The sequence below is a fragment of the Leptomonas pyrrhocoris genome (genome assembly GCF_001293395.1).
Source record: "Leptomonas pyrrhocoris isolate H10 chromosome Unknown, whole genome shotgun sequence".
Classification (NCBI taxonomy): Eukaryota; Euglenozoa; class Kinetoplastea; order Trypanosomatida; family Trypanosomatidae; genus Leptomonas; species Leptomonas pyrrhocoris.
In genome coordinates this window covers 713,131-737,748 of record NW_015438360.1, presented here as the reverse complement: position 1 = coordinate 737,748, position 24,618 = coordinate 713,131, and the positions used below count along the sequence as shown (strand labels likewise).

General features: G+C 56.5%; 11 protein-coding genes across 18 annotated transcripts; all 11 read left to right on the top strand.

Annotated features, from left to right (window-relative positions):
• Positions 1–255: 255 nt before the first annotated feature.
• ABB37_02731 (putative mitochondrial mitochondrial RNA binding protein 1) lies at positions 256–2,709 on the top strand (the record flags this gene model as incomplete). The annotated part of the gene is made up of 1 exon (XM_015799835.1): positions 256–2,709. Exon 1 carries the CDS (start codon positions 532–534, stop codon positions 2,707–2,709), a length of 2,178 nt encoding a protein of 725 aa, XP_015661437.1. The 5' UTR covers positions 256–531.
• A 508-nt stretch (positions 2,710–3,217) lies between these two features.
• Positions 3,218–7,235, top strand: ABB37_02730 (putative ubiquitin hydrolase putativecysteine peptidase Clan CA family C19; the record flags this gene model as incomplete). Of its 4 annotated transcripts, none has more annotated exons than XM_015799834.1 (1): positions 3,218–7,235. In XM_015799834.1, exon 1 carries the CDS (start codon positions 3,810–3,812, stop codon positions 7,233–7,235), a length of 3,426 nt encoding a protein of 1,141 aa, XP_015661436.1. In that variant the 5' UTR covers positions 3,218–3,809. The 4 variants fall into 4 exon arrangements, with proteins under 4 accessions (XP_015661436.1, XP_015661435.1, XP_015661434.1 ...); XM_015799833.1 differs by having other exon boundaries at positions 3,341–7,235; XM_015799832.1 differs by having other exon boundaries at positions 3,764–7,235.
• A 1,022-nt stretch (positions 7,236–8,257) lies between these two features.
• Positions 8,258–10,000, top strand: ABB37_02729 (hypothetical protein; the record flags this gene model as incomplete). The annotated part of the gene is made up of 1 exon (XM_015799830.1): positions 8,258–10,000. The coding sequence occupies one exon, from the start codon at positions 8,258–8,260 to the stop codon at positions 9,998–10,000; it is 1,743 nt and encodes a 580-aa protein (XP_015661432.1).
• A 596-nt stretch (positions 10,001–10,596) lies between these two features.
• Positions 10,597–11,829, top strand: ABB37_02728 (hypothetical protein; the record flags this gene model as incomplete). 2 transcript variants are annotated; one of them, XM_015799829.1, is made up of 1 exon in its annotated part: positions 10,597–11,829. In XM_015799829.1, the coding sequence occupies exon 1, from the start codon at positions 10,771–10,773 to the stop codon at positions 11,827–11,829; it is 1,059 nt and encodes a 352-aa protein (XP_015661431.1). In that variant the 5' UTR covers positions 10,597–10,770. The 2 variants fall into 2 exon arrangements, with proteins under 2 accessions (XP_015661431.1, XP_015661430.1); XM_015799828.1 differs by having other exon boundaries at positions 10,603–11,829.
• Positions 11,830–12,386: 557 nt separating this feature from the next.
• Positions 12,387–14,581, top strand: ABB37_02727 (hypothetical protein; the record flags this gene model as incomplete). The annotated part of the gene is made up of 1 exon (XM_015799827.1): positions 12,387–14,581. Exon 1 carries the CDS (start codon positions 13,298–13,300, stop codon positions 14,579–14,581), a length of 1,284 nt encoding a protein of 427 aa, XP_015661429.1. The 5' UTR covers positions 12,387–13,297.
• A 653-nt stretch (positions 14,582–15,234) lies between these two features.
• Positions 15,235–15,947, top strand: ABB37_02726 (hypothetical protein; the record flags this gene model as incomplete). 3 transcript variants are annotated; one of them, XM_015799826.1, is made up of 1 exon in its annotated part: positions 15,235–15,947. In XM_015799826.1, the coding sequence occupies exon 1, from the start codon at positions 15,453–15,455 to the stop codon at positions 15,945–15,947; it is 495 nt and encodes a 164-aa protein (XP_015661428.1). In that variant the 5' UTR covers positions 15,235–15,452. The 3 variants fall into 3 exon arrangements, with proteins under 3 accessions (XP_015661428.1, XP_015661427.1, XP_015661426.1); XM_015799825.1 differs by having other exon boundaries at positions 15,322–15,947; XM_015799824.1 differs by having other exon boundaries at positions 15,333–15,947.
• A 339-nt stretch (positions 15,948–16,286) lies between these two features.
• ABB37_02725 (putative ribosomal RNA adenine dimethylase family protein) lies at positions 16,287–17,429 on the top strand (the record flags this gene model as incomplete). The annotated part of the gene is made up of 1 exon (XM_015799823.1): positions 16,287–17,429. The coding sequence occupies exon 1, from the start codon at positions 16,311–16,313 to the stop codon at positions 17,427–17,429; it is 1,119 nt and encodes a 372-aa protein (XP_015661425.1). The 5' UTR covers positions 16,287–16,310.
• Positions 17,430–18,079: 650 nt separating this feature from the next.
• ABB37_02724 (hypothetical protein) lies at positions 18,080–18,518 on the top strand (the record flags this gene model as incomplete). Of its 2 annotated transcripts, none has more annotated exons than XM_015799822.1 (1): positions 18,080–18,518. In XM_015799822.1, the coding sequence occupies exon 1, from the start codon at positions 18,171–18,173 to the stop codon at positions 18,516–18,518; it is 348 nt and encodes a 115-aa protein (XP_015661424.1). In that variant the 5' UTR covers positions 18,080–18,170. The 2 variants fall into 2 exon arrangements, with proteins under 2 accessions (XP_015661424.1, XP_015661423.1); XM_015799821.1 differs by having other exon boundaries at positions 18,123–18,518.
• Positions 18,519–19,316: 798 nt separating this feature from the next.
• On the top strand, positions 19,317–21,041 carry ABB37_02723 (putative mitochondrial hypothetical protein; the record flags this gene model as incomplete). The annotated part of the gene is made up of 1 exon (XM_015799820.1): positions 19,317–21,041. Exon 1 carries the CDS (start codon positions 19,596–19,598, stop codon positions 21,039–21,041), a length of 1,446 nt encoding a protein of 481 aa, XP_015661422.1. The 5' UTR covers positions 19,317–19,595.
• Positions 21,042–21,444: 403 nt separating this feature from the next.
• On the top strand, positions 21,445–23,005 carry ABB37_02722 (putative polynucleotide kinase 3'-phosphatase; the record flags this gene model as incomplete). The annotated part of the gene is made up of 1 exon (XM_015799819.1): positions 21,445–23,005. Exon 1 carries the CDS (start codon positions 21,452–21,454, stop codon positions 23,003–23,005), a length of 1,554 nt encoding a protein of 517 aa, XP_015661421.1. The 5' UTR covers positions 21,445–21,451.
• Positions 23,006–23,436: 431 nt separating this feature from the next.
• ABB37_02721 (putative mitochondrial 2-hydroxy-3-oxopropionate reductase) lies at positions 23,437–24,282 on the top strand (the record flags this gene model as incomplete). The annotated part of the gene is made up of 1 exon (XM_015799818.1): positions 23,437–24,282. The coding sequence occupies one exon, from the start codon at positions 23,437–23,439 to the stop codon at positions 24,280–24,282; it is 846 nt and encodes a 281-aa protein (XP_015661420.1).
• Positions 24,283–24,618: the final 336 nt, after the last annotated feature.

The following is a 24,618-nucleotide window of genomic DNA, read 5'->3' as shown; positions in this document are numbered from 1 at the left end:
TTCTACCTCATTATTTGCCGCTGGCTGTCATCTTCTCACCGCAGGTCCGAAAGACTACGTACGTCCACCAAAGAAGAGAAAAGAATCATCATAATAATACTATGCAGCACCAGAAGCAGGAAAACTGTCCGAGGACCGGTCACTGTTGCTTCACCTCTCGTTGATGTTTTTACGCTTTCTCGCACCTCCCAACGCGTACGTGTTTGGCGTTCTTTTACCCCCTTTCCAACTCTTCTTCTTCTGTCTCTAAAAAAAGAAAAGAAAAACCTACCTGTGAGGGCGAATTGTTGTAGCCCGCTGTTTACGTTGCTGTTTGTCTGCTCCACAACAAGCAGCGCTTCGTGCTGCGCGTAGCGTGACCATTTTTTTTATTATTTTGGAAACAGAGAACCTGTTGTTTGTATTTGTGTGTGTGTGTGATTTGTGGTATCGGAGACGCAACTCCTCATATTTTTGTACTCCTCCACTTGTGCCGTTTCTGATCTCTTTTTTTTCCCAACACCGAGAAGGGGGAAAGACGAGAACGCCATCATGTTGAAGCGGACGGGCTGGCGCCAGCTCACGCGGCGCAGTGGTGTCTTGATGAAGTGCCAGGGGTGGTATTCTCCCTTCTCTGCTGCCGCCCTTCCTCTCTTATGTGGCCGCCTCGTCACCGGGGCGTCGACGTCCTCCATGTGCGCCGCCGCGCGCGGAGTCTCGAGTACCCCGGCAACCCCGTCAGTCGTTGCGGCCCTTTCCTCCTCCTCTACACCTGGGACCCGAAGTGGGATCAAGAAGCCGCGACTTTGGAAGCCAGAAATCATGACCCACGAGACGCTGAGCTACGCGGAGTGCCCGCTCTGCGGCGACACCTTCTACATGCGCGACATGCTCTTCCACATCACCGCGCGACACAAGGAGGAGGACGTCGATTACTGGACGAAGCAGTGTAACGCCCGTCTTAATCTGTACGAGCGAGTCATCGGCATCCCTTTACCACCGTCGAAGAGCACCGCAGCCCCTCTTAACGTCGCGTTGAAGTCGGGCAGGGATCAGCTTTGGAGCACCGAGAGCGAATCGAGGCTGTTAACGGAGGATGAGACGTCCCGTCCCTTTCTACCGACCATCACCGCGGACGGGGCGTACACGTGCAACTGGTGCACCGTCAGGCATGAGCCATTCCCCACCAGGGACGCCTTTCTCCTTCACGTAGCGAAGGACCACCCGACGATGGATTTTGATGTGGTGGAGTCGCTGGTCGGGCCACCGCCGCCTGCGTCGTCTGCCGCTGCTGCGAAGAAGACGACAGGTGCAGCTGCAACAGCAGAGGCAGAGATGTCGGATAGCAGCAACGCGCAGCAGCCAGGCACATCGTGGACCGCAAGCGGTGGGCACGGCAAAACAGGATTTACTGTGAAAGACGGAGAACTTGGGACGCCAGACGCCGGTACGAATCGCTTTCTGCCGTCGCGTAGAATGGTCGGCGTCAAGACGGTCCTGCAGACCAACGCCGTGACGGTTGCGCTCGCTCCGCGGCAGATCGGAGTGAGTACATCACGTGTCGACGCCACCATGCGTAACCCGGCCGCTCTCGGCAGCGTTTGCCCCGATAAAGTGTCGGCCGCTGATGCACCAAACCTTGATGCCGCAGCAGCAGCGAATCACCTCTCATTCAGAGACCATCACTTTCCGTGTGAGTTGTGCTTGAAGGTGTTTGCATCGGAGCTGAATCTGTTGAACCACCTGGAAGGCAAGCACCCGCCGCCGTCCCTCACCGCCTCCCCGGCAGGAGACAGCACCGCCTCGCGCGCAGCTGCTTCGAGGGAGAAAACGAAGGCAGCCCCAGCTACAAAGACAGTGGTGGCGGAGACGGTGGCCAGCCCTTCCCCGGCGAGCGCAGAAGAGACAAGCGAGGCCTCGTCGGCCATCTGCGTCACGTGTGACCTATGCACAAAAAACTCGAAGATCTACACGCTGCCATCCGCCCTCTTCGCGCACATCCGCTTTAGCCACAGAAACGCCGACACCACCTACGAAGCCGAACGCATCATGCGGGAACAACGAGGCAATGCGGTCTTCCGCTGCCCACATTGCTCACGCGTCGTCTTAACGGAATCTGCGCTGCGCGATCACCTGTTGGATCATCACAGTATAAAAGAGACGGCGGCACGGGAGACGCCGCTGAACGGCGCGACGGCGCCAGCAGATCCCATCAGCACGGCAAACGACCAACTCGCCGGGATTCATGCGTGGCCTACGCTGCCGCCCTTCTCCATGAAGAAGCGATGGTGGTGCGCCCAGTGTGAGAGCGGTTTCCGCACCGCGGGGGCGCTGGCCTTGCACGCGAAAGAGAAGCATTCGACGGTCACCGAGCTCTTCCCGTGCCCGGCGTGCCGGCGTATCTTTCAGGATGCGTTTGGGCTGGAAGCTCACGTCAAGGCAACGCACCGCAGTGTGCAGCTGGTGAGTCTGAACCTGCCGACCTCGGTCTTCTGTCCTCACTGCAATCGAGGCTTTTTGAGCTACGCAGCATTGCATGAGCACTGCGTGAAGCACCATCACAAGGACCCCCGCAGCCCTGTGCGATCTTTTGCCAAGCCGGCTGAGTCGACGGCTGCCGCGAGCGGCGCTGCAACGGCGACGGACGGCAATGCGTCGTCCGAGATTGCCGCCCCGTCCAAGCCTCGAAAAGTGAGTCGACGCAAGAAAATGACGTCAGCTGACGCGTAGGCCAAGAAAAAAGCAATTCGTGGACGCTCTTTTGTTTTCAGGGAGGTCGCATTTTCCCGAAGTTGTAGGTGTTCAGAGCCGGGTCGTCGTGGAACGCATTGGCGCTGCCTTTGTGCTTCTTCTGATGTGAAGCTTCTCGTTGTGGTCACATCTAACTGCACCCTTTATATATTTGGTCGTTACGCGTCAGGGCAGTATTGTACGACACGTTTGTCCTCAAAGGCCTTTTGAATGGACGAACACTCCTTTCTTCACGGGGCGCCGCTGCAGCAGTGGACATTTTTCGGGTTTAAAGAAAAATGAAAGGTGTTGCAGCGCAGAATCCGCCCTGGTGCCATCACCCACATATCCTTGGCGAATATCGCTTGTACTAGTACATGAAAAGAGTGTGTAAGGGGTTGCTTCTGCTTCCTTCTCTTTCGGGGTATTCCTCTTCTATCTCTCATGAGTCGTCCACTGCTCTCACTTATACTTCTGCGTCTGCTCGTCTTTATTTGTTGTGTTCGGAGGGGGTGTTTCCCACGTTTACACTCATGTGACGCTTCGGTGCACACATCCTGTCATGCAATCTGATTTCGCTGCTCGATAACTGGCAACTAATTTCTTTTTTCTCTTGTCCCTTTGCGCTGGAGTCCATCAACGGCCTGAGGTTTGGAGCAGAGAGAAAGGGCGAGAGCGAGGAGAGATTCCCATACAAACAGCAACGGAGGAGGTGTTCCTGTCCGCCTTTCTTTGTGTGTGTGTGTGTATGCGTGTCTGCACGCGCTCATAAAAAAGGACAAGTAAGACGGCTATACTCTTTCCTCACGATTGAGAAGAGAGAGGACCAGAAGAGGACAACAAGTGAGCGTCTTTTCTCTTCTCTCCGCGCAGTGTGTTTGCGCTGTGGCTCCTACCCGCGGAAAAAGAGATTGGGGAGGCGACGTGGACCCGTACGAACGTACCGCGTGTGGTGCGTGCAGTGGCGGCTCTCGTGCCTGCCCAACGCGCGCTTTGCCTTGGCGTGAAAGTCACTTTCATCACCTTTGTTTACTTTATTTGCTGTTTTTTTTTAGAAAATCTGAGCACAGTCAGAAAAGTCTGCGGCGGCGAGACACAAAATGAGTCTCAACTCGCAAGGCAGCGCGCCGTGGAAGTTTCGCGGGGATGCCACGGCCTCCGTCGGCGCCATCACCGCCGTGGAGTTCGACCCCGATGTGGAGCTGCTGTGGGTGTGCGACGCCTTCGGCACGCTGATGAGCTTTTCACTGCAGTCACAGGTCCAGGGCGAGGCCCCAGGCTGGGTAAACTACTCCTCTTTCTCCGTGTCCAACCGGCCGGCGTCAAGCATCTTCTTCCTGAATATGGGGGGCGAGCGGATGGTGACCGTGGCCGATCGCGAAGTAATTCGCGGCTACAAGCGCGGGGGCATCTTGATGATGTGTCTGCCTCAGCCCACCGCGGCGCAGAACTACATCGACCTCTTCCAGGCGAACAACAACACCGGCGTCATGTTCTTTACCGGCAATGCGGGTCTGACACGTCTGGAGCTGAATGATCAGGAGACGGATCAGCTCACGGTAGCGATGGAGGAGCTGTCGGTGGTGGCGTTGAAGCAGTGCGATCAATGGGTGGCGACGGGTAGCGCCTCGGGCTCGGTGGTGGTGCGCAGCGCGTCGGACCTGGCCACCATTGGTCAAGTGGCCCCGTCCCGCAACCGCGTCTTGGCACTCGAAGTGTTCGACAACACCGTCATGGCCGCCTACTCGGAGCGCTCGGCCACGTCCTTTGTAAAGGTGTTTGATGTGCGCAAGATGTCGGAGGCGGTCGCCACCATTCAGGACATCCCATCCGGCAACGTCACGCAGATGCGGCGCTACCAGGACGGCTTCGGCCTCTCCAGCGACCGGGCGTTCCTGCTGTCCCCACAGGGCTTCCACATTATCCAGCTCGATCAGGAGAAGCCCGTCTTTTCGTCTGCCCCACTCAGCGAGGGCGCCTGCACGGCGGTGGCCGTCTCGCCGTCGAACATGTGCGCCGCGATCGGCAACGACAAGGGCTCCTTCTACGCCCTTGCCCACCCGGCCACGCGGGACGACTACGTCATGTCGACCTTTGTGCAGCCCGTCCGGCCGAAGCACCCCGTGTACCACCGCAGCTGGGAGGAACCGAACATCGCCGACGGCTTTGATGACTCCGCCGAGCCCGGCGCGTTGGCCTCGAACTGGCCGGAGGAGGACTACATGATCCTGACGGTCCCGCAGAAGCTGCGCTGCGTGAACTACGAGTCCCACAGCCTGGTGCCCAATGAGTGGGGCCTAGTCCGCGCGGACAGCTATCTGCCCGACCCCAAGGACAAACTCAGCGCCATCCTGCCGAACCCGTACCCCTTTAACAACCAGCTCGGTGATGACCCGGCGAATGCGCAGGAGCTGCTGCTGGAGTTGCGCAAGGACATGAAGCGCAAGCACAAGTCCTCGCGGGTCGGCGGCGGCGGCGAGTACAGCCCGATGGAAGACTCTCTGCAGGTCTGCTACAGCGTGCAGCACAAACTGGATTGGCGCAGCTACAACGAAATCGCGCAGCGTGTGATTGGCATCGACAACAGCTTTCCCGAGTGCTGGATCACACCGCTCCTGCAGTCCCTGTATCTCTGCCAGCCGCCCGAGTTCCCAATTCGCAAGGTGATTCTACGACACATCTGCAAGCGGGAGTTCTGCATGACGTGCGAGATCGCCTTCATCTTTTCGAACATGCTCACCATCTCCGCGAGCGTCATGGGGATGAAGGGAGAGGCGCTGCCGCCCATTGCGCAGGTGGCACACCTTATTCGCACTATGCGGCAGATCCGCGCCTTCACCAACGCGGAGGTCTTCCAGCGCCCGAAGAACCGCGACGACGCCGTGGCAAAGATGCACCTGGCACAGCGCCTGGTGCTGGAGACGCTGCACAAGGACTTGCAGGACCAAAAGGCCTACCCCTTCATGAACTATGAGGCACCACCCGAGTACGAGAGCGCCATCGCCGCGCTGTTCGGCACCGAGTTCACGTCCAACGGCCGCGTGCATATCGAGCCGCGCTTCTACTGGGAGGTGCCAGGATCAGCCTTGAAGGTGGACGAAGGACTGCAGCACTTGCTGAAGCAGCTGGAGGGCTACAAGGACCAGGTCCAAATCAAACGTCTGCCGCCCATCATTGTCCTTCTGCTGAACCCCGAGCACAGCAACCTGAAGCCGCCCACCAGCCTGAAGATCTCCCGCGCCGGGAAGGAAGATTACAACTACGTTCTCAACAGCAACATTGTCCACCTCGCCGACGACGTCGAGGACACCGGCAACTTCGTGAGTCAGCAGCGCATTAAAGACGACAGCTTCTCGCTTGTAAACGACTACCGTGTGACGGCGCCGATGAAGATGCAGGATCTGGAGCGACTGGTTCCGGCCCTGCGCTCCTACTCCGCCGTGGTGACCTTCTACGCACTGGACAACCTCACCACGCCTCTTTACGCGCGCCTCGACGACTCCCGCGCGCCGAACCTGTGGCACCTGTTGGGCCCACTGCTGACGAACGACGTGCTCTCACGGCCGCTGCTGCGCGACCCGAGTAAGCAGGCCTTCAAGTCTCCCCTGAACTCGTACACGGAAATAAAAGCCGGTGACCTGATCGCCATCGACGCCGAGTACGTCGTGCTGCGCTGGGCGAGCCGGGACGAGGGCAACGAAATCTTCTACGTCTCGCAGCGCAAGCCGCACATGGGACTGGCGCGCGTGAGCTGCATCCTGAGCAGCGAGGACGGCGACGAGCGCACCATCGTGGACGACTACGTGCACATTCCTGAAGAAATCGATGACTACGTAACGCAGTACAGCGGCATCCACCCTGGCGACCTCGACCCGCTGGAGTCTGCGAAGAGTCTGACTTCGCTCAAGTCAACGTATCTGAAGCTACGTGCGTTGGTGGACGGCGGCGTTGTCTTTGTCGGTCACGGACTCGCCCAGGACTTCCGCGTGTGCAACATTGCTGTGCCGCGCAAGCAGATCATCGACACTCTGGAGATCTTCCACAAGCCCGGCTCTCGCTACCTCTCTTTACGCTTTCTCGCCTACCACGTACTTGGTGAGAGCGTGCAGGAGGACGAGCATGACTCCATCGAGGACGCCCGCACCTCGCTGCGGCTCTACCGCAAGTATGAGCAGCTGAAGAGCGAGGGAACCTTTGAGAGCGTGCTGGACCATCTGATGGCGAAGGGCGCTGAGACGAGTTGGTACGTGCCGGACACGAAGTCGCTCTTCCGCGACACCCCGCAGACGCCGCCGGTGTCCGTGATGGGTTCGCCCGTGTTTGAGAAGGTGGCGAAGGCGGCCGCGGCGGAGACCGGGGCGGGAACAGAGGACGAGTCGAAGACCGAGGACGAGGACTACGATATGTGCGGGCACGACGGTGAGGGCGGTGAAGACGCAATTGACGAAGACATGGCGAATGCCCCGACGGCGGGCGACGTGCTAGAGGCGGTGCGTCTTTCAATGAAGAAGGAGGACGACGCGTAGAGAGAGGGGAGAGAGGGGAGAGAACGTAAAACAAAACCACAAACCTGCTTTCTTTTTATTTCTTTTTCCTTTTGATTTGTCGATGAGTACTATGCGGAGGGTCTCCTTGTGAAAGAGATGGGTGTTTTTTGGCGAGAAGGTGGGGGTGAGAGAGGTGCTGGGGTACGCACGGAATCTGCGAGAGAGAGGAGAGGGAGAGCATGCCGGTGTTCGTTTCTCCGTGTTTGGGTGCGTGTGTGTGTGTGTGTGTGTATGTGTGTGAGAGAGAGAGAGAGCATGAAAAGGCTTCTTTATTATTATTTACAAAGGGGGGGCAAGGAAAAAAGAGATCGAAATTAGAAGAGATCACCGCCTGAGTCCTGTGGAACACGGCATACTCTTTAGGTTTGTGTGTTTGTTTGTTGACTCACCCTTTGTTGGGAGCTTTAGAAAGCCTGTACGTCTGTCTTCTTGCCTTTTCGGCCTCTTTTTTCACTATCTTTTTCCCTGTAACTACATCATATAACCAAAAAAAGAAGTGTTTAACAACTGTAGACTGGGAAAATAAGTCGCTGAGTCGTGCAGGCGGTGCACTCCCCCCCCCCCTCTTTTCCCGCGTCAAATTTGAAGCGTCGTCACGCGCGTTGCGTCGCTTCGGGAAAAGTTCGAGGAAGCAACGTTGTCCCTTCCGGGGACTGTCCTGTTGTCTGCTTTGTTAGGGACGTTTCAATCTTACTGGGGGTTTTGTTTTCAAATGTGTTGTTTAGCTGCAGACGAAGTGCACTTGCGGAAAGAACAACGCATCGTGTGGGCGCCCCTCCATCATCAGTGGCCAAAAAAAAGAGAGAGAAAAACTCGGCTTCACGTGTCTTCCTCAACTACTTCTGTCCTTTTAGAGATCAAGTGATTCCTACGAAAGTTGGGGTTACTCTCTCTCACTCGGCATTAATCCCACCACCGCTGACGTCATAGATAAAAGGGTGTTTGTTTGTTTTTAGCGTCATATATCTTCTCTACATCAGCACCAATACACATACTTCAACATGAAGAAAGGCTTAGCCCCCGTACCGCCCAGCGCGCCGCGGTGCAGCGACGGTTACGAGTCCCCCTCCGGCATCCAAGTCCGCTACACCAAAGACTGGGTGAAGCAGCACCCGCTGGAGGATGACGGACTTTGTGCACAGCTGTACAACTACCTCTACAAGAACGTCAAGGGTCGGGAGCATTCCATGTCCACCGTCCTCCTCCCAGAGACCGTTGTCTTTGACCACAACTTTCCCCGTGCCTGGTACGCCTACGACATGAAAAATAAGGAAATCATCAAGCGGCCCAGTTCCATGCTCGATGCACAAACCATGTACGACAAGTTTGCCGAGAACGTCAGCGGCTGCGACGTTGTAGCGCAGTTCTTCTACAACACGGTGAATACGGCTGAGGAGTGGAAGTCGGTTTTGACGCACAAGCAGCGGAGGACGAACCGGTACGCCGACCAGCAGCTCACCTACGTCGAGTTTCTCACCGCGGAGTCGCTGCGCCACTTTCTGTTCGACCAGAAGCGCAAGCCAGACGGGGTGCTGCAGAAGTTTGTCGTACCCAAAGGCGAGGGCTCCAGCCGCTACAACTTCCAGCTGCAGGTGATCTGGACACCGTTCATCACTACCGTGTACCGACGCACAAATCGCTGCCGCCTGACCGATCGCGTCGTGCCGCTCGCCAAGCGCGCTGCAACCTTTGACGGCGCCGCGTACCTGAGTGAGGAAACGCTGGTGGCGGATGAAACAAAGCATCAGGTCACCACCCTGTGCGAGAGCATTGCCGATCACATCTACGCAACAGAGAAGAAGCGGCTGTCGCGGCTTGTTCTGTACGTCAAGACGGACGATGAAAACCGAATGTGGATGCTCTGGAGTAGCTGCGTGCGGGTCGCGCCGGATGCCTTGAACCCCACGAGGTTGCGGGTGCCGATGTGTTTGAACATGCGCACGGAAGTGGTGAACGATGGTGGCAGCAGCCTGATGCGTCTGCAGACACGCCGCAGCCGCCAGCGACAACTCCTCGCACTCGACGCGGAGTTGTTTGACATCTCACGCGACTTCGAGTTCGCCCTCGTGCTGAAGGCGTCGCACCAGCGGCAGGCGGAGGCACTCGGCCTGCACGCCCACGAGAACCAGCGGGCGCCAACTCGGTGGCAGGGTGGGCAGCAGGTGCCGGTGTCCGCCGACCACCCGCTCTACCCGTCTTTTCTCGCGCTGGAAGTCGGTGGGCCCACCGCAGCGGCCGGCTTCACGGACGGCGAGCGCGAGGCCGTACTGAAGGCACACCATTCATCCTTGGGCACCCGCGACGGTGCCGACGTGGACGCGGCAGACGCGGAGCCGCCAGCCGATCCGATTCAGCAAGTACTAGAGGAGCTCGTCGCGCTGGCCATGGACGCGTGGTACGCCATGTACTCCACCATGCTCTCCGAGGACCCGAGCGTGATGCCGACGGCGCAGATCGAGCTCGCGGCGCCGCTGGTGGACTCGCTGTCAGAGGAGGAAGTGCAGGGTCTGGTCGAGGTGTTGGGTCTGCTGCCGGTCGGTACAGGCGATGCGGCAGGGGCGGACACCCGCCCGCCATCGCGGTACCGTGTGGCGCCGTACCTGGTCACGTCTGGGCGTCGCCTGGACCGGCCCTCCGCCGAGGTGGAGCTGGACGTGGTGTCGTACCTCGAAGACGTTTTCAGCCAGCGGGGGGAGGAGATCGCTCGCCGATGCATGGAGAAGTACAGTAGTTATTTTGAATGAGCCGCTGTTTTTCTATTGTCGAGACTTTTTTTGCCTTTTGTTGTTTGTTTGCTTTGATGGGCTCTGCGCATCTCGCCCCGGTGGAGCTACGAAAGAGATGAGCGTGGAGCTGCTGCTGTTTTAGAGCTGTACAATACTATAAAGCCACGAATAGATTTAGAAGCTTTCCGCAACTTCTCTTTCGACGCGGTAGCTCGAAGCTTTTTCTTTGATGTTGTTCATATAGGCCGCATTTGTGTGTTGTCATCCCCATAGATTGCAAAAGAGTAACTTGCAGTATAGCATACGTGTAGGGAAGAATCAAAGGCAAACTGCGCGGAAAATCGTTATGCATCGGCTCTCACCACCTAGTAGTTTAAGAAGCTCACGTGCGGTCAGCGACAGAAGTTGTCTACTATTAAAAGCTGATGTATTGCTGCTGTGTGACACAGTGCTTGTATTTTTGTTCGTTGTTGTTGCGCTTCGGGCTGAAGCCGGAAGGAAAAGGTCTATCCACAAAAAAAAATTGGCAGCATGTTTGTACGTGAATGCTTCTTTCCAATCATCGGTTCTCGTGCTATGATGTCTGCATCCTCTCCTTACAACGTTGAACGAAAGTCGAAGGAAGAAAGGAGAAAAGATAAGGCAGAGCTTCTCCGTGCACGCTGAAGCGGAACGCGGCGTCGCTCTGCTGATCTTCCCTTGGCACCGTCTTTTCTCTCGCTGATATTATCGTTTCCTCATCAGCGCCAACGTGAACGTATCGTGGGTTCTCGCCTTCACGAAACAAGATGAGCTACGACCCCACACGCGCCTACCACAGCAGCTACCATCACCGGACGCCCACCGCCTATCAAGAACCCATCGCGCATCGACAGGGCTACACCGAGCCGCGGCTCACCACCGCAGAGCATGGCGCTGTCATCGCCGCCTGCTCCGTGACGTGCGCTCTCGCCACGGTGCCCATCGCCAAATTAGAACACTTCTACTTTATGTGTGATGTTCCCGGGGAGTCGAGCCGCATTTACATGTCCGACAAACGAGCCCAGTTTTTCCGCGTGCTTTTTCACACCCGGTGGTGGCAGGGCCGGTCTGTGCCGTGGCTGACGGTGGATTACGCCTTTAGCCTTGGCTTGTTCGTCGCGTTGAGGCAACAGCTCGAAGCAGCGGCGCCTGCGTGGTCCAACAGACGGCGTGGCTTCCTGGCCGGGGCGGCGGCGGGTGCCATCTACGCAGCGCTGCGGCACCCCTTCGATGTGCTGCGCACCACGGCAGAGGCCACGACTGGGCTGCGGCAGTTTCGTGGAGCCGGTGATGTGTTCTTCACCGCCCTGAAGGAGCGGCCAACCGTGTTGAAAGGTCTTTACCGCGGCTTCACTGTCGCTCTGACAGGTCGCACGGCGCAGTTTGCTCTTCAGTTCGGTCTTTACAACTGGCTGCGCTACGACGGCGTCTACCGCAGCCCGGTGATGCTGTTCTTGTACTGTCACGCGGCAACGTTTCTTGGCCTGCTGGCGCAGTACCCGGTTCAAGCCTTGCGCCAGCAGCTCTATCTGGCGAACACCTCAACCAGAGGCCGTCCGCAGAGTTATCGCTCGCTCATCATGGACATTCGACGGCGCCATGGTATTACAAAAGTCTACGACGGATTCTTCAAGCACAAACCTTTTCTGAACGCCGTGCCGCCGGCGTTGCTGATGTGCATCTACGATGTGAGTACGCGTCGCTGCACCGAATACCTGTATCCCGAGCGGATAGCGAAGCCCGTTCATGAGCAGTCGCTGACCTCCGTGGCAGCCCCGCCTCGTGTCAGGGCCCCCCCGGCCTACGAATTTGAGCGGAAGGACTAAGAAGAAAAAGGGAAAAGAAAAGAAGAGGAAGCGACGCACTTTTTCTCTTTGGTGTGTATTTGTCCGTGCGTGCGGCTGTGTGCGCCGATCATTGGTGGGGCTCATTTAGTTGCTCTTGCTTCACAGCTGGTAGCCAACGGTGCGCAGCTCGTTGTCGCCTCATCACTCCTCCGCCATTCGCATACGAAGGTGAAAGAAAGAAGAGAACACAAAAGAGGAACAACTTGCGAGTGTTTGCTTTTCCGGCTGCCTTTACGTAGTGCGCCATCACCATCTTATGGCAATGAAGCGTGGTGCCAAGCCCCTTGGCTGGTCTCCTGCGTGTTCTCTTTAGTGGAATCTGTTTGCTATCCAGAGGGAGGAGCGGCGTCTTTTTCTTTCTCCTGCGCTCTCTACCGGCATTCATCTCATCGAAAGGAATTCCGATTTAGCCCTGCCTTTTTTCCTCGAGCTCGAGTGATGGTTCAACGATCGTCTTCAGCTATCATGCTTCTTACTCTTCCTCCTCCCCCCCCCCTCCTCTCTCTTTTCCTCCTTCCCCTCTTCCTGATCCGACAGTTGCTTTTCTCCGACTGGTCTACTGTGAATCGGGAGAGACTCTGACGAAACTCTCCAGTGATTGGTTGAGGTGTATATAAAGCAAAATCTTCGGCAAAAGCAAAAACAGAAAGGCCGCTGCCGTTGCGTAATCCTTTCTTTTCTTCTTCTTCTCCCCGACAAGTCGTGTTGACGTCGTTCACGTGTAAATTACCACAGCCCTCTATATTGGTGTTCATTTCGTTCTGCTCCTTCCCCCCGCGTCTTGTATTATTTTGGCGCTTGGCCTCCATGTGAACACATTTTTTGTTTGTTTTTCCTGTCTCACTCTTTTTTCGCGCTTTACGTCAATTAATTCGCGATCCGCTCGTCCGGCGCATCGAGGCCATCGTGCAACACGAGCAGCGAAGAGAGAGTGACAAGCTTTCAAAAAAAAAAAACGCGGAGGTTCAGGGAGGGGAAAGGAAAGCGCTTTGACAGCAGGCAAGCTGTCTGTTTCTTTGTTCGAGTTGTGTTTGTGTGACGATATCCGTTTTTCTTTCCCTCTCTCTCTTGATTTTGTTGCGTCATTATTTCTGGTGGGGGGGGGGATTTTTCGTTTTGTTTGCTTAAGAGCAAGGCTGACGTGTTCGACTGCTTCGCGTGAGTAAAATAGAGCTGTGCTGGTCAACTCGACCTACAAGTTTCTACTCCGTCAAACGCTCCGGCGAGCAGTTGGGAAATCGAAAGAGGAAGGTGTTTTGGGTTTCTCGGTGATTGGCGTGACGTCGACCACTCCTGAGAAACACCTTGCGTTGTGTTTCTTGAAAGACTGAGCTTTGCTCGCTGTCGCAGAGGTAGCATTCGCACTCACCTGCAGTAACACGGCGTTATCAGAACGACGAGGCTTAACTCGGCGCAGGTAACCGAGTTCATGACCACCGCCACGTAAATGAACTATCTTAAAAACGTAGTGTCCGACGTGAAGCTGAAGTACAGGGCAGGTCGTGTCGTGCACGACTGCATCGCGAAGCGGGAGCAGCCAGAGTTTGCGCAGTACCTGACCGAGTGCGTGAGTATCGCGGACAAGAACCCGGAGTTGGTGCTCTCGACCATGCACGAGTACCTCTCCTTTCGTCAGCCAGAGAACGCGTACGGTGGACTCCTGCTGCTCGAGCAGCTCGTGTCATTGTGCAACTATGGCTTCCACCTCGCCCTAGCGAAGGATCACGACATGCAGGACCGAATTATTCAACTGGCTGTGAAGCGCGGCGAGGGCGAGGCGCACCGCAAGGCGCAACGGCTGGCTCGACTCACGCTGCTCGAGTACTCGCGCGTTTTCGTCGACGACCGCGAGCTGCTGCGGCTCTCCTCGTTGGCCGGCTCCTTCGAGCACCGCACCCGCAAAAGTCTTTTGCGCTGCCTCAACGTGCAGAACCGCCGAGTGCGCTTCCGCGACGTCGGCACCGATGACGTCGTCCAGATTAGCCCCAAGGAGAGTCTGGGCAGCACGAGTGGGGGCGCCACGCGGGCCGTGGCCCCGCTGCGACTGAGCTCCGCCCCAGAGGTGTGGCCGTGTCACGTGTGCACTTACCTGAACGCCCCCTCCGCCACCCGCTGCGCCGCCTGTGAGACGCTGCGCTCCGCCGACTCCATCTCGCACCGCACCACTCCGCAGGGAACGCCAAAGACAACGCCCAGAATCGCGCCGAAGCCGGCACCGATGCCGCCGTCCCCTCCGGAACTCTCGCCGTCCTCTTCGCCCAACGAAGACGCGGAGACGCGAGAACGTGTGACGGAAGCGACGAGGGAGAGAGGGGAGGTGAACCGCAATGGTTTTCACTCCCGCGCGCACCGTCACGGTGACGTCGATCCTTTAATACGACCCTCTGTGCTGTCACACGTAGGCCCTCCTAACGCTTCGGTGTTCCACGACCCCGTGCACGTGAATAATGAGGAAGAAGAGGAAACATCAAGACTCGCGAAGGGTTGTAGTCGAACATCAGAAGCACCGGCCTTCGTCTTGCATGCACCCAATCATGATACAACCAACCATAATGAGGAAGAAGGGCAGAAGATGCAGACCGAAGAAGAAGGGTATGTTTCCGGCGCCACTGCTGCGTCTCTCGCCGGAACGGCTAACAACGATGTGACAGGAGCTGTGCCGCCGACAACTCCGCCTGTAGAGTATGCTGATGAGAGCTTTCCACCTCACTCCCCTCAAGCGTTTGCCTAATCGTGTTGTTGAGCTTACGCAACCAAAGACACGTCGGAGAAGCGGAAAACAAAAAAAGCAGCGTGTGTTTTTCGGAGGGCTTGAATAAAAAATGAAAGAAAAGAAGGGTGAGTGAAAGTAATCTCTCTTTTTGGTATTGTTGTTCTACTTGCGGCTTTTCCCCTATCTGCCCCCCTCTCTCTCTCAGTGTGTGTTTTGATGTTGGTCTGGAACATCTTGGCTGCCGGCTCTTCCCCCCTTCGCGGACCTCGTATGTCAGTTGCGTGGACGTGTGAAACGGTGCCGTTGTTGGCCCGCTGGTGTTGTTGGTATTGTTTTTTATATATAATACGATTCGTACTTGCCTTCTATACTTGCGTAGGAGTTTTGTAGGAGTTTTTTGTTTGTTTGTTTTGCTCCAAGTCACACGTAAAGATAAGAAACCACATCGGATAGCATTGCCGTTCACCAGGTGGATTTCTTTCCCCGCATTGGGTAAAGCGGTTATTCCTTTTCTTTTTTCTACCTTGCGAAGTTCACCAAAGAGATGAATGGGCGTGCTTCGTTCCGCTCACGAGCGTAACTGTTGTGTGTTGCGCTACCTACAGCATTTGTCTGCATGCTTAGTACGTATGTCCTTCCTCTCTCCCTCTCCCTCTCTCTCTCTCTCTGAAGTAAATCCCATCTCATTTTCTTTATATTCTTTCTGGCTTTCTCCGCGTCTTCCGCTTTTTGTGTGGGTCCGCTCTCTTTGCTTCCTAGCCTCGCGAAAGAGAGCATTTGGGTTTTCATTCTTTTACCTGTCTACAGGGATTTACGTGCAGAGCACGCGAGGAAAAGGAGTGATATATACGTCATGGCAGCGCCGTATTCATCACGTGCGTCCGCCGCGATGCCGAATGAGACAGAGGCGCACAGCGCACGTAGCGACCTTAATGTGCACACTTACCAATTTCTAAATGATGTGTGGGAGAACGCGCTGCGCCACGCGGAGGCATCGATATACACGCAAACAGCAGCAGAGGATGTGCCGAGTGAGTACAACTACAACAGGGCAGCTGACCCATCATCAGCGCCTGCACCAGCTGCACCGTCCGACACAGCGCTGCCCATGCCGTTAGTGGACGCTACGCGTATGTCACCCGTTTCTCGAACGAAAGGGAAGGCGATGGTCGCCTCGCCGCTGCCGCGCGAGCCTGCGCTTGTCAATCGTGCCAGTCCAGCGTCACCGGTGTCCGCCTCGATGTTACGGCAGCCGCAGCGGCCACCTGTTCTGCGCCGACCTCCGACGAACACGCGCAACTCCTGGATGAAGGTGGAGCCGCAGCCGAACCTGAAGCGTAACGGATACACCTCCCACAGGGGCGTTGCGTGGGTTGTGCAGTGATGATCCGTTGTGAAGCCGCGCGTGATTTTTTTATTTTTCTTTTTCTCTCTTCTCTTCTCCGTTGCTCTGTAGATTACCTGGACAATATCTGCCTGCTCCAGTTTCTCACAAAGGATTGCACCAAAAGTCGATGTGATGTTGATAAACACCTGTTTAAGCGCCTCGGAGAGTTGCCGAATTCTTCATCCTCTCAATCAATCGTAACCCCACATACGCACGCACGTGTGCCTTCGTTCTCGTTATTATCCTTTCTCTCCTCTCTGCTCTTCCCAACTCTGTCTCTCCTCATCTTTCTTTTTCCTCCGCTGTTATTATTGCGGATACGTTTTCGAAACGATAGTTGCACCTCTCGCCGTTGACGGTATGCCGAAGGAGCCACGTGCGGTGCCGATGGGCATCATCAGCGCGGAGCCGATCCACGCCGCCTCGCGTAAAATTAAGTTCGGTACCAAAGTCACGACGTTAGGGAAATCTACTCCGCAAGGACACGATCGAAATGCTGTCCGCAAAGGCAAGCGTGCAGACACAGGTCTGAAGACTGGTGGGAGTCAATCCGGTATTGTCTTTAACAAGGGATTCGGTCAGCACATCTTAAAAAACCCGCTTGTCATCTCGGCGATTGTGGAGAAGTCCTCCATCAAGCCCACCGACATCGTAGTGGAGATCGGCCCTGGCACGGGCAACCTCACCGAGAAGCTTCTGCAGACCGCCAAGAAGGTCATCGCGTTTGAGATTGATCCGCGAATGGTGGCGGAGCTGAACAAGCGCTTCCAAAATACCCCCCTCGCGTCCAAGTTGCAAATTATCCGTGGCAACTGCCTGGAGCAGGCATTTCCGTACTTTGACAAGTGTGTGGCCAACGTTCCCTACGCCATCTCCTCTGCCTTGGTATTTAAGCTCTTGAAAACCCCCACCTTCAAGTGTGCAGTGCTGATGTTTCAGCGTGAGTTTGCGCTGCGTGTCTGTGCGCAGCCCGGCTCCGAGGTGTACTGCCGTCTCTCCGTGAACGCGCAGCTGCTTGCGCGCTGCAGCCACCTCATGAAAATCAGCAAAAACAGCTTCAACCCGCCGCCCAAGGTGGAGTCGAGTGTGATCCGGCTGGACCCCAAGAACCCGCCCCCGAGCGTCGACTTTGAAGAGTGGGACGGACTTGTGAAGATGCTGTTCAACCGCAAGAACAAGAAGTCGTCATCCATCTTCCGCACCAAGGCAGCGGTGCAAGCCCTCTACGACAAGTACGTGAGCTATCGCAAGATGGAGGGCGGTCTGCCGGTGGGTCCAGGCACGGCTGACAAGGCAAAGGCGGCACCATCGCCCTCCTCCCCTCCGGCTACAGCGGACATCACACTCGATCAGTTTCGCATACTCCTCGACTCCGTCATCGCTGACCCGATGTTCGAGAAGCGTAGTCGCATGCTGGATGAGGAGGCGCTGATGAACATGCTCGCCCATTTCATTAAACACGGCATCCACTTTATTTAATGCACCAGAATACCCGTCCTGACTCTTAGCTGTTTTGGTGCCGTTACGGGTGCCGTTCAGTCTGCGTTGCCCGTTGGCAGAGTTCGTTATGTTTGTTTGTGTCACGAACTGATTACTCTTCTTTTAAAAAATAATTGGTCTCTCTCTCTCTCTCTGGTGGGTTTTTGCACGCCATCCGTGAAGACCTGCGCTTAAGCGCGTATTGTGCGTTTAATCCACACCGCTAAAACTGTCATGAAAGCAAATGGATTGCCACTGAAAGCGCAATGCCTCATTAGCGCAGCGTGCCCAGCAGCTCTGTACGCAGACGGAGTCGTGTTCCTCCCCTCCTTGGCGTTTCCGCCTGAGAGCGCTAAATGGGCTTTTGTGTGGGCGTATTCGACCGCATGCTAAGGAAAAGAGAACTACGCCTCGTTGCATTCTTAGCGTTGTGTGCTTACCTGCATCTCTGCGTATAAACTGGCGGTGCTGAACGCTTGACTCCCGCATGAAGTATCTTAGGAGGGTCGCCAAGACATCAGTGGCCTTGCTGCGTTCACCGCTACTGAGGGGAAACGCTTTCTTCCCTCAAATCTCTCTCTTTCTTGATTCTGATGTCTTGCTGTCTATGCACACATCCGTCTCCGTATACACACACACACAACGAAACAGAACTGGCTCATCTATCCGGCTTTTCCTGCCCATATTGCCGTAGTCTAAGCAACGCTGTAGAACCTCCTTCCCCTTTCTCGATTGCACACGATGCTTCGTTATCCGTCGCGCGTGCTGACACGCACCCCTGCCCTGCGCAGCACTGTGAGTCCTGTCGTGCTTACCTCTAGCCGCCACTTCACCGACAAGGTCTTCATTGGATCGTGCTCCGCCTTCCTCACCTGTGCCACCACACTCAGTCTCTTCCACCTTCTCGTGACGCCGCTGTCGGCCTCGATCGGGGCGGCCACCATGGCCACCGCCACGGCCAGTGGGGCCTGCTGCGTCATCGACGGCGGCAGCGAAGGCGGCACGTCCTTTGGCGCCGTGGTCGGCGTGTTCATTGGGGCAATGGGTGGCTTTTACGCCAAGTCGCAGAAGGAGCCATGGCGAAAGTAAGCACTGGGGAAAATAAAACTGTTGGCTGATACATCCAAGGAAGGGCAGTGATGCATCGCCTTGGTTGTTGTGATCGGGTGCACAGGCGACACGTATCTCTTGATGATTGTCTCGCTATGACTCGTCGTTTGTTTTGGGGGGCTGTTGGTCGCGGCGTGAATTCCCTCGCTGAGTACAGCCTTCACGACTAATTTTCGATGAGTGTGTCTGTTTGTGTGTATGTGTTGGCGTGTGTACGGGTGTACGGGTGTGTGAGGAAAAAGATAGTGGCTGCGAAAACGAAGGCGATGGCAGCAAAACACACGGAAAAGGAATCCCCGTTGTGCTTCTTATAGTAACACTTCGACAAGGTAACGAGGGTTTTTTTCCTTTTGAGGGTGCTGTGACTGACCCTGTAGATTTCTACGCCCTTCTCTTTTCTTATGTTAACTGAAGATAAGAGGAGTAATAACGGTCGTTTATGATGCGTGTGCTTTGTCTCTCTTTCAGCGTTTATTAATCCATCACATAAAATAGCATGCCTACTTGGTCCTCCTTACATACATACACACAGATACACATACATCTATACGAATGCTCTGAATATTTTCCTTGGTTCACGTTGAGCCGTGAACCATACGAAGGATACTCCGGCTCTGAACGAAGGAAAACGCGTCGACCTCTCCGCTTCTGAAGTAACGACTGGCTTTTGAAGGATACATCGTGACACCGAGTCGGTTTCCTCTCATCCCTCCTTCTCATTTTTTTCGTGATTCTCTCCTTTCTCGCTCACCTTCTCCCTTCTCCATCTGCGGGGAAGTATTGATGCGCATGTCTACAAAAGCCTACTAATCCTGTCATACTATCATTGCGGGATGCTGCGCGTATCACTGGCGCGGCGCGTTGCGGCGAGAACATCCTCGAAAGTCGATCCCGTCCCCACAACACAACGCACCCAGACATTGCAAGAAGCCGTCACTTCGGCTCTTCTATCTACGCGCTACCTGCGCCATGCCCCGCCGCGGTTGTACGTGACGTGCGCGCATGAGCACGGCATCGCCCACGACGCCTGCGGCCGTCACACGACCAAGGTCATCGATGTCTCGCGTGCCGTCTCGCCTGAACGCGCCACCGCACACGCAGTCTGTTTACCTGCTCACCTCCACCACGATGGACGACGTGGAATTTAAGGACACCGCAGCGCAGTCGCAGGTGCTCGTGGGGCTGCCACAGGTGCGGGACGTGGAGGCAGTGCAGCGCTTCTGTGATGCGCACGGGCCGTCGCTCACGAACGTGCATCACGTTGTGCTACCGGGTGACGTGAACCCTGTCCAGTCCCTCTTGATCCGTACGTTGTTGAGGCACCTGCCCCAGGCGCGGCTGGCGTGCAACGAGTTTGGCCATGCGCTGCTGACGAATCCGGCTTTTCACGACGGCGTGCGGCGGGCGGTGCTGGAGAACGCGCCGAACACGCCACTGGATATCATGGGCTTTGCGGAACTCCCGGCGAGTCGCGTGTCGTCGGTTCAAGACGGCGACGCCATCGCGGTGGATGTGCGAAAGGACGACGACAGCAACGCCACAACAGCGGCCCTTCCTGCGCGCAAGCTGCGCGTGATCGCCGTAAAGAGCGATGTGCAGGAGCAGCACCGCAAAGCAAACGGCCAGACTCACCACCCCGCCTACTTCACCAATCAGCCGCTCTTTCTCTACGACGACGTCTTCTACGCGTTGTTCACTGGGCACACGCTGCATCGCCTGCCCTGGCTCCCGTCTGTCGTGAAGGAGGCGCCGCGCGAGCTGGTGCTGCCCATGCCGCCCTCGCTGGCGCTGCAGCACCCGATGCGTCGTCCCAACGTCCTGCTGGATACGTGGCGCGTCGACGAGACATCGGCAGCGGTGGTGACCGCACTGCGCCGCACACCGGCGGTGGAGCGTGTGCTGAGCAACTCGTACGGGGAGCTTTCTGGCAGTGTGGAGGACTGTATCGCGCAGGTGGAGAACAGCACGGATGCGCTCGAGCGGCTGCGCAGTCGTCTGGCGCAGCGGCTTGCATCGGATACCAGCCGTGATGTCCACCGCTGGTCCACGGCGCTGCTGAGGCGCGTGGTGCAGGAGGTGATTTGTGTCCGAAAAGTCAGCGAGCCGACGGCGCCGGCGGAGCAGGAGCAGTTTATTGAATGGGCGCAGAAGGATGGGGAGTGGGGCCGGCTGGCGACGTGTCTCACCCACAGCGCTATGGTGCTGGCCCCCACGGTCAATCCTGCTACCGCTGCCGAAGCATCGAAGCCAAGCTCGGCTGCCGCGTCCCGCGAAGGAGAGACCGCTCCACCGCTAGAGGGCAGTTCAGGGGTGGACCTGCTGGTGGCCATCTTTGAGAAGAAGGGACTGCAGGGACTGACCCGCACCGTGCGACGTGAAACGATCGATGTGCAGGTGTTCCTCACGATGTCGGAAAGCGATTTGAAGGCGGTGTTTAAGGCTACTTTTGGCATCACGAAGCGGTTGGGCCTGCTGCAAGATGAGCTGCGTAAAAACCTTTAGCGGAAGAGGAGGAGGAGGAAACGAGTACGGTGTACGAACTCAACCGCTGACAGTGAATCTCCTTTTGTGGATGCTTCTCACGTTTACTAACGTAACGAAAGCCGAATGCAATACGACAAGAAGAAGCAGAAGCAGTTCGGGAGCGTCAGAAACAGTCGTTCTCTCTCTCTCTCTCTCTCTATATATATATATATATATCATTCGCTTTTGATTCGTAGTCTTTTTTAACTGAAGGAAAAGCAATCAGTGTTTTCTGTGTGTGTGTGTGTGTGTCGCCGACGTTACCTCTTCGCCGTGTCGGGTCTCTCATTCTCACTTTTGCGCTGATTTCACGGTCTTGTGATTCCTTTCTTTCCGCTCTCCTCGCTCGCCTTCAACCCGTAATGCAATAACGTACATCATAGAACCAAATGCCCGCTACACGGAAGCGGCAGCGCAGCTCCCCATCGCCCTCCTCGACAGCAGCTTCCTCCGCGGTGTGTCGATCCAAGGACGAGTGGGAAAAGCTGGAAAATGGCTCCGTGTTGATGCTGCCGCCGACCACCTCCATCGTGAAGGAGGCTCTGCACACGCTGAAGGACAGTGCGGCGTCGGGGGTGGTGGTGAAGATAGCGGCCTTCGACATGGACGACACCGTTATTAAACCCGCCTCTGGCGGTGTCTTCCCTCGTGACGATCCAACGGACTGGCAGTGGGTGGTCCCAGAGGTACGCGACTACCTCCAGCACCTGCACCAGTGCGGCTTTTTGATCGCTCTCTTCAGTAATCAAATGGGTATCGGGAAAGGATCAAGTTGGAACGCAGCCAAGGCGGACTCGATAGAGGCCAAGGTCGCCTTGCTGAGCCACGATGCCGCCGTACCGTTGTGCGCGTGCTTGGCGACGCGCGACGATGCTTGGCGCAAGCCCAGTCCGCGTATATGGCATTTGTTCGTGACACGTGTTGCACAGTGTGTGCGGGACGGCTGCGCGAGTTCCGCCGACGCCGTAGCGAAAGAGGAGGTGACGGTGGATTGCGAGGCGTACTCGTTTTACGTGGGGGACGCGGCGGGGCGTACTACGCCGACGCTGGCGGGGCGCAAGAAGGACTTCAGCTGCGCAGACCGCCATTTTGCGTACAACCTGCAGCTGCCTTTTTTTACACCAGAGCAGTTTTTTGCCTTCGAGGTCGGCCATCTTCTTCAGGAAGACGCCCTGACGACCCGCCGTGCAGGTGAGGCGAAGGGCCTTTCATACCGCCTGTCAACCGCACTGCTGCGTCGGACAGCCCCCTCGTCCGGTGCCGCCGCCACCTCCGCCGATTTTTCTTGGGGAGATGTGTGCCCCGAGGAGCTGCGGAGTCTTCCGCGGACCTACGCGCAGCTGTCGGTGCAGGTCATCACGTTCACCACTGTCAAGACGATATCTCTGCCATCCGCCCCGCCTCTATTCGCCCGCACCGGAGAGCAAGAACTGATCATCTTTGTGGGCTTTCCAGGCTGTGGCAAGTCCTCCTTCTACCGCCGCCATTTACAGCCGTACGGCTATGCCCACGTTAACCGCGACATCCTGCAGACGCGGGCCAAGTGCATCCGTGCGGCAGAGGAGCACTGGGCCAGGGGGGACAGCGTGGTAGTCGACAACACGAACCCAACCGTAGAGGATCGGCAGGCGTACATCGACGTGGTAAAGAAGCACACACCGAAAAGAAATGCAACAGCCGTCGCAGTACTCCCTGTGCGTATCTTTTGCTTTACGCACAGCCGCGGCTTGGCGAGTCACATGAACGTGGTGCGAGCGCACGTGGAAGGTGTGCCGCGGGTCCCGGCGATCGCCTACAACGTGTTTCAGAACAAGCTGCAGCGGCCCACAACGACAGAGGAAGTCGCTGCGCTCGGCATTGAGGCGGTGTGGGGGATTCCGCCGGTGGTGTGTTTTGACGACGCCCCGGTAGGAACAGAGAAGGCCTTTTCACTTCTGTTGTGACGCTGCTCAATCTCTCTTTAAAAAAAAAAAGAAAGGGAAATACGAAGGTTGGCAGGAAGAAGGAGGGACAGGCTGAAGCAGCTCTTCAACGACGCTCGTAAAGCCTTTTTTCTTTTCTCGAACCAAGCCAATCCTGTTTCTCTCTCTCTCTCTTGATATCCTGCATTGTTCGACGGCACTTGTGTCTAACGACGTGCTGCGTTTCGTAGTGCACAAAGCATCCATTCGCTGATGTCAACCGTAAAGGCTGGGAGCAGTTCTGAATCGCTTTGTAACGACCCTGTTCTCCTCCTCCTCCTTTCTCTTCATTATTATTCTTGTCAATGGGGCTCGCTAGATAAATTACATTCGAACACAACTGCCTCACAAATCGCCTTCCTCCCCCCCCCCCCATCAAAAGTTCTTAGCTGTCATCTCCGTGATCTGCCACCATGCGCGTCGGGTACATCGGTTTGGGCCTCATGGGTAAATCCATGGCCACCAACATTCTCAAAGCCGGCTTCACAGTAAACGTGTGGAATCGCACGGCATCGAAGTGCGACGTTCTCGTCTCCGCCGGCGCAAAGCTGTTTACGACGCCGGCGGAGCTCGCGGCCAACTCGGATGTCGTCTTCACGAACCTCTCCGACTCCCCGGATGTTTACAACATCGTGTTCGGCCCGGACGGCGTCGCCGCGGGTCTTCGGCCGGGTGCGATCTTTGTGGACAACAGTACCATCAAGCCCTCCACGGCGCAGGAGATTGCACGGCGGCTGTGGGAGGAGAAGCAGGTGCGTGCCCTCGACGCCCCCGTCTCGGGTGGGGACATCGGGGCTCGCAACGGCACGCTGAGCATTATGGTGGGCGGGGACGCCGCGGCGCTGGCGACGGTGATGCCGGTGCTGCTCGCGATGGGGAAGACGGTGACCCACATCGGCGACTGCGGGGCGGGCCAGGTGTGCAAGGCGGCAAATCAGATTATGGTGGCGGCGCAGATGGTCGCCATGGGCGAACTTCTCGTCTTCTCGGAGAAGTGTGGGGTGGCAGGATCGAAGGTGGTGGAGGCGATCAAGGGAGGCGCGGCGCAGTGCTGGACGCTGGATGTGAAGCCGGATCGGCTCTTCGCTGGCAACCGCGAACCGGGCTTTAAGGCAGCCCTGCAGAGCAAGGACATGGGCATCGTGATGGATTCGGCCAAGGAGTTTGGTGTGCCGATGCCGAGCACCGCCGTCAATGCGCAGCTGTTTCAGTCCATGGTGCAGAACGGCGACGGGGAGTGGACAACTCGGCCGTGTTGAGTGTGCTGGAGCGCATGGCAAATGTGCACATCGCAGAGCCGAAGAAGGAGTAGGACGTGCAGCGCCGCGCTCTATGAGTCGCGATGTCTACGTTTTTTTTTTGTTTATCCGTTCTCTTTCTCTCTCTTAAGTATCGCCATCAATATCGTTGATCTACCACGGGATATTGCGTTACATCTGTTTACTCCGTTCTATTTCTCCTTCTTGAGTTGCTCGTTGTGCGACAGTATTGCTTCCACCGAGTGAAGGGGCACTGCAACTTACAAGCGTCTTTCGCCAGTCTGAAATGCCTCTATGCTATCAATAACAGTGCTTTTTTGTTGTTGTTGTTGTTGT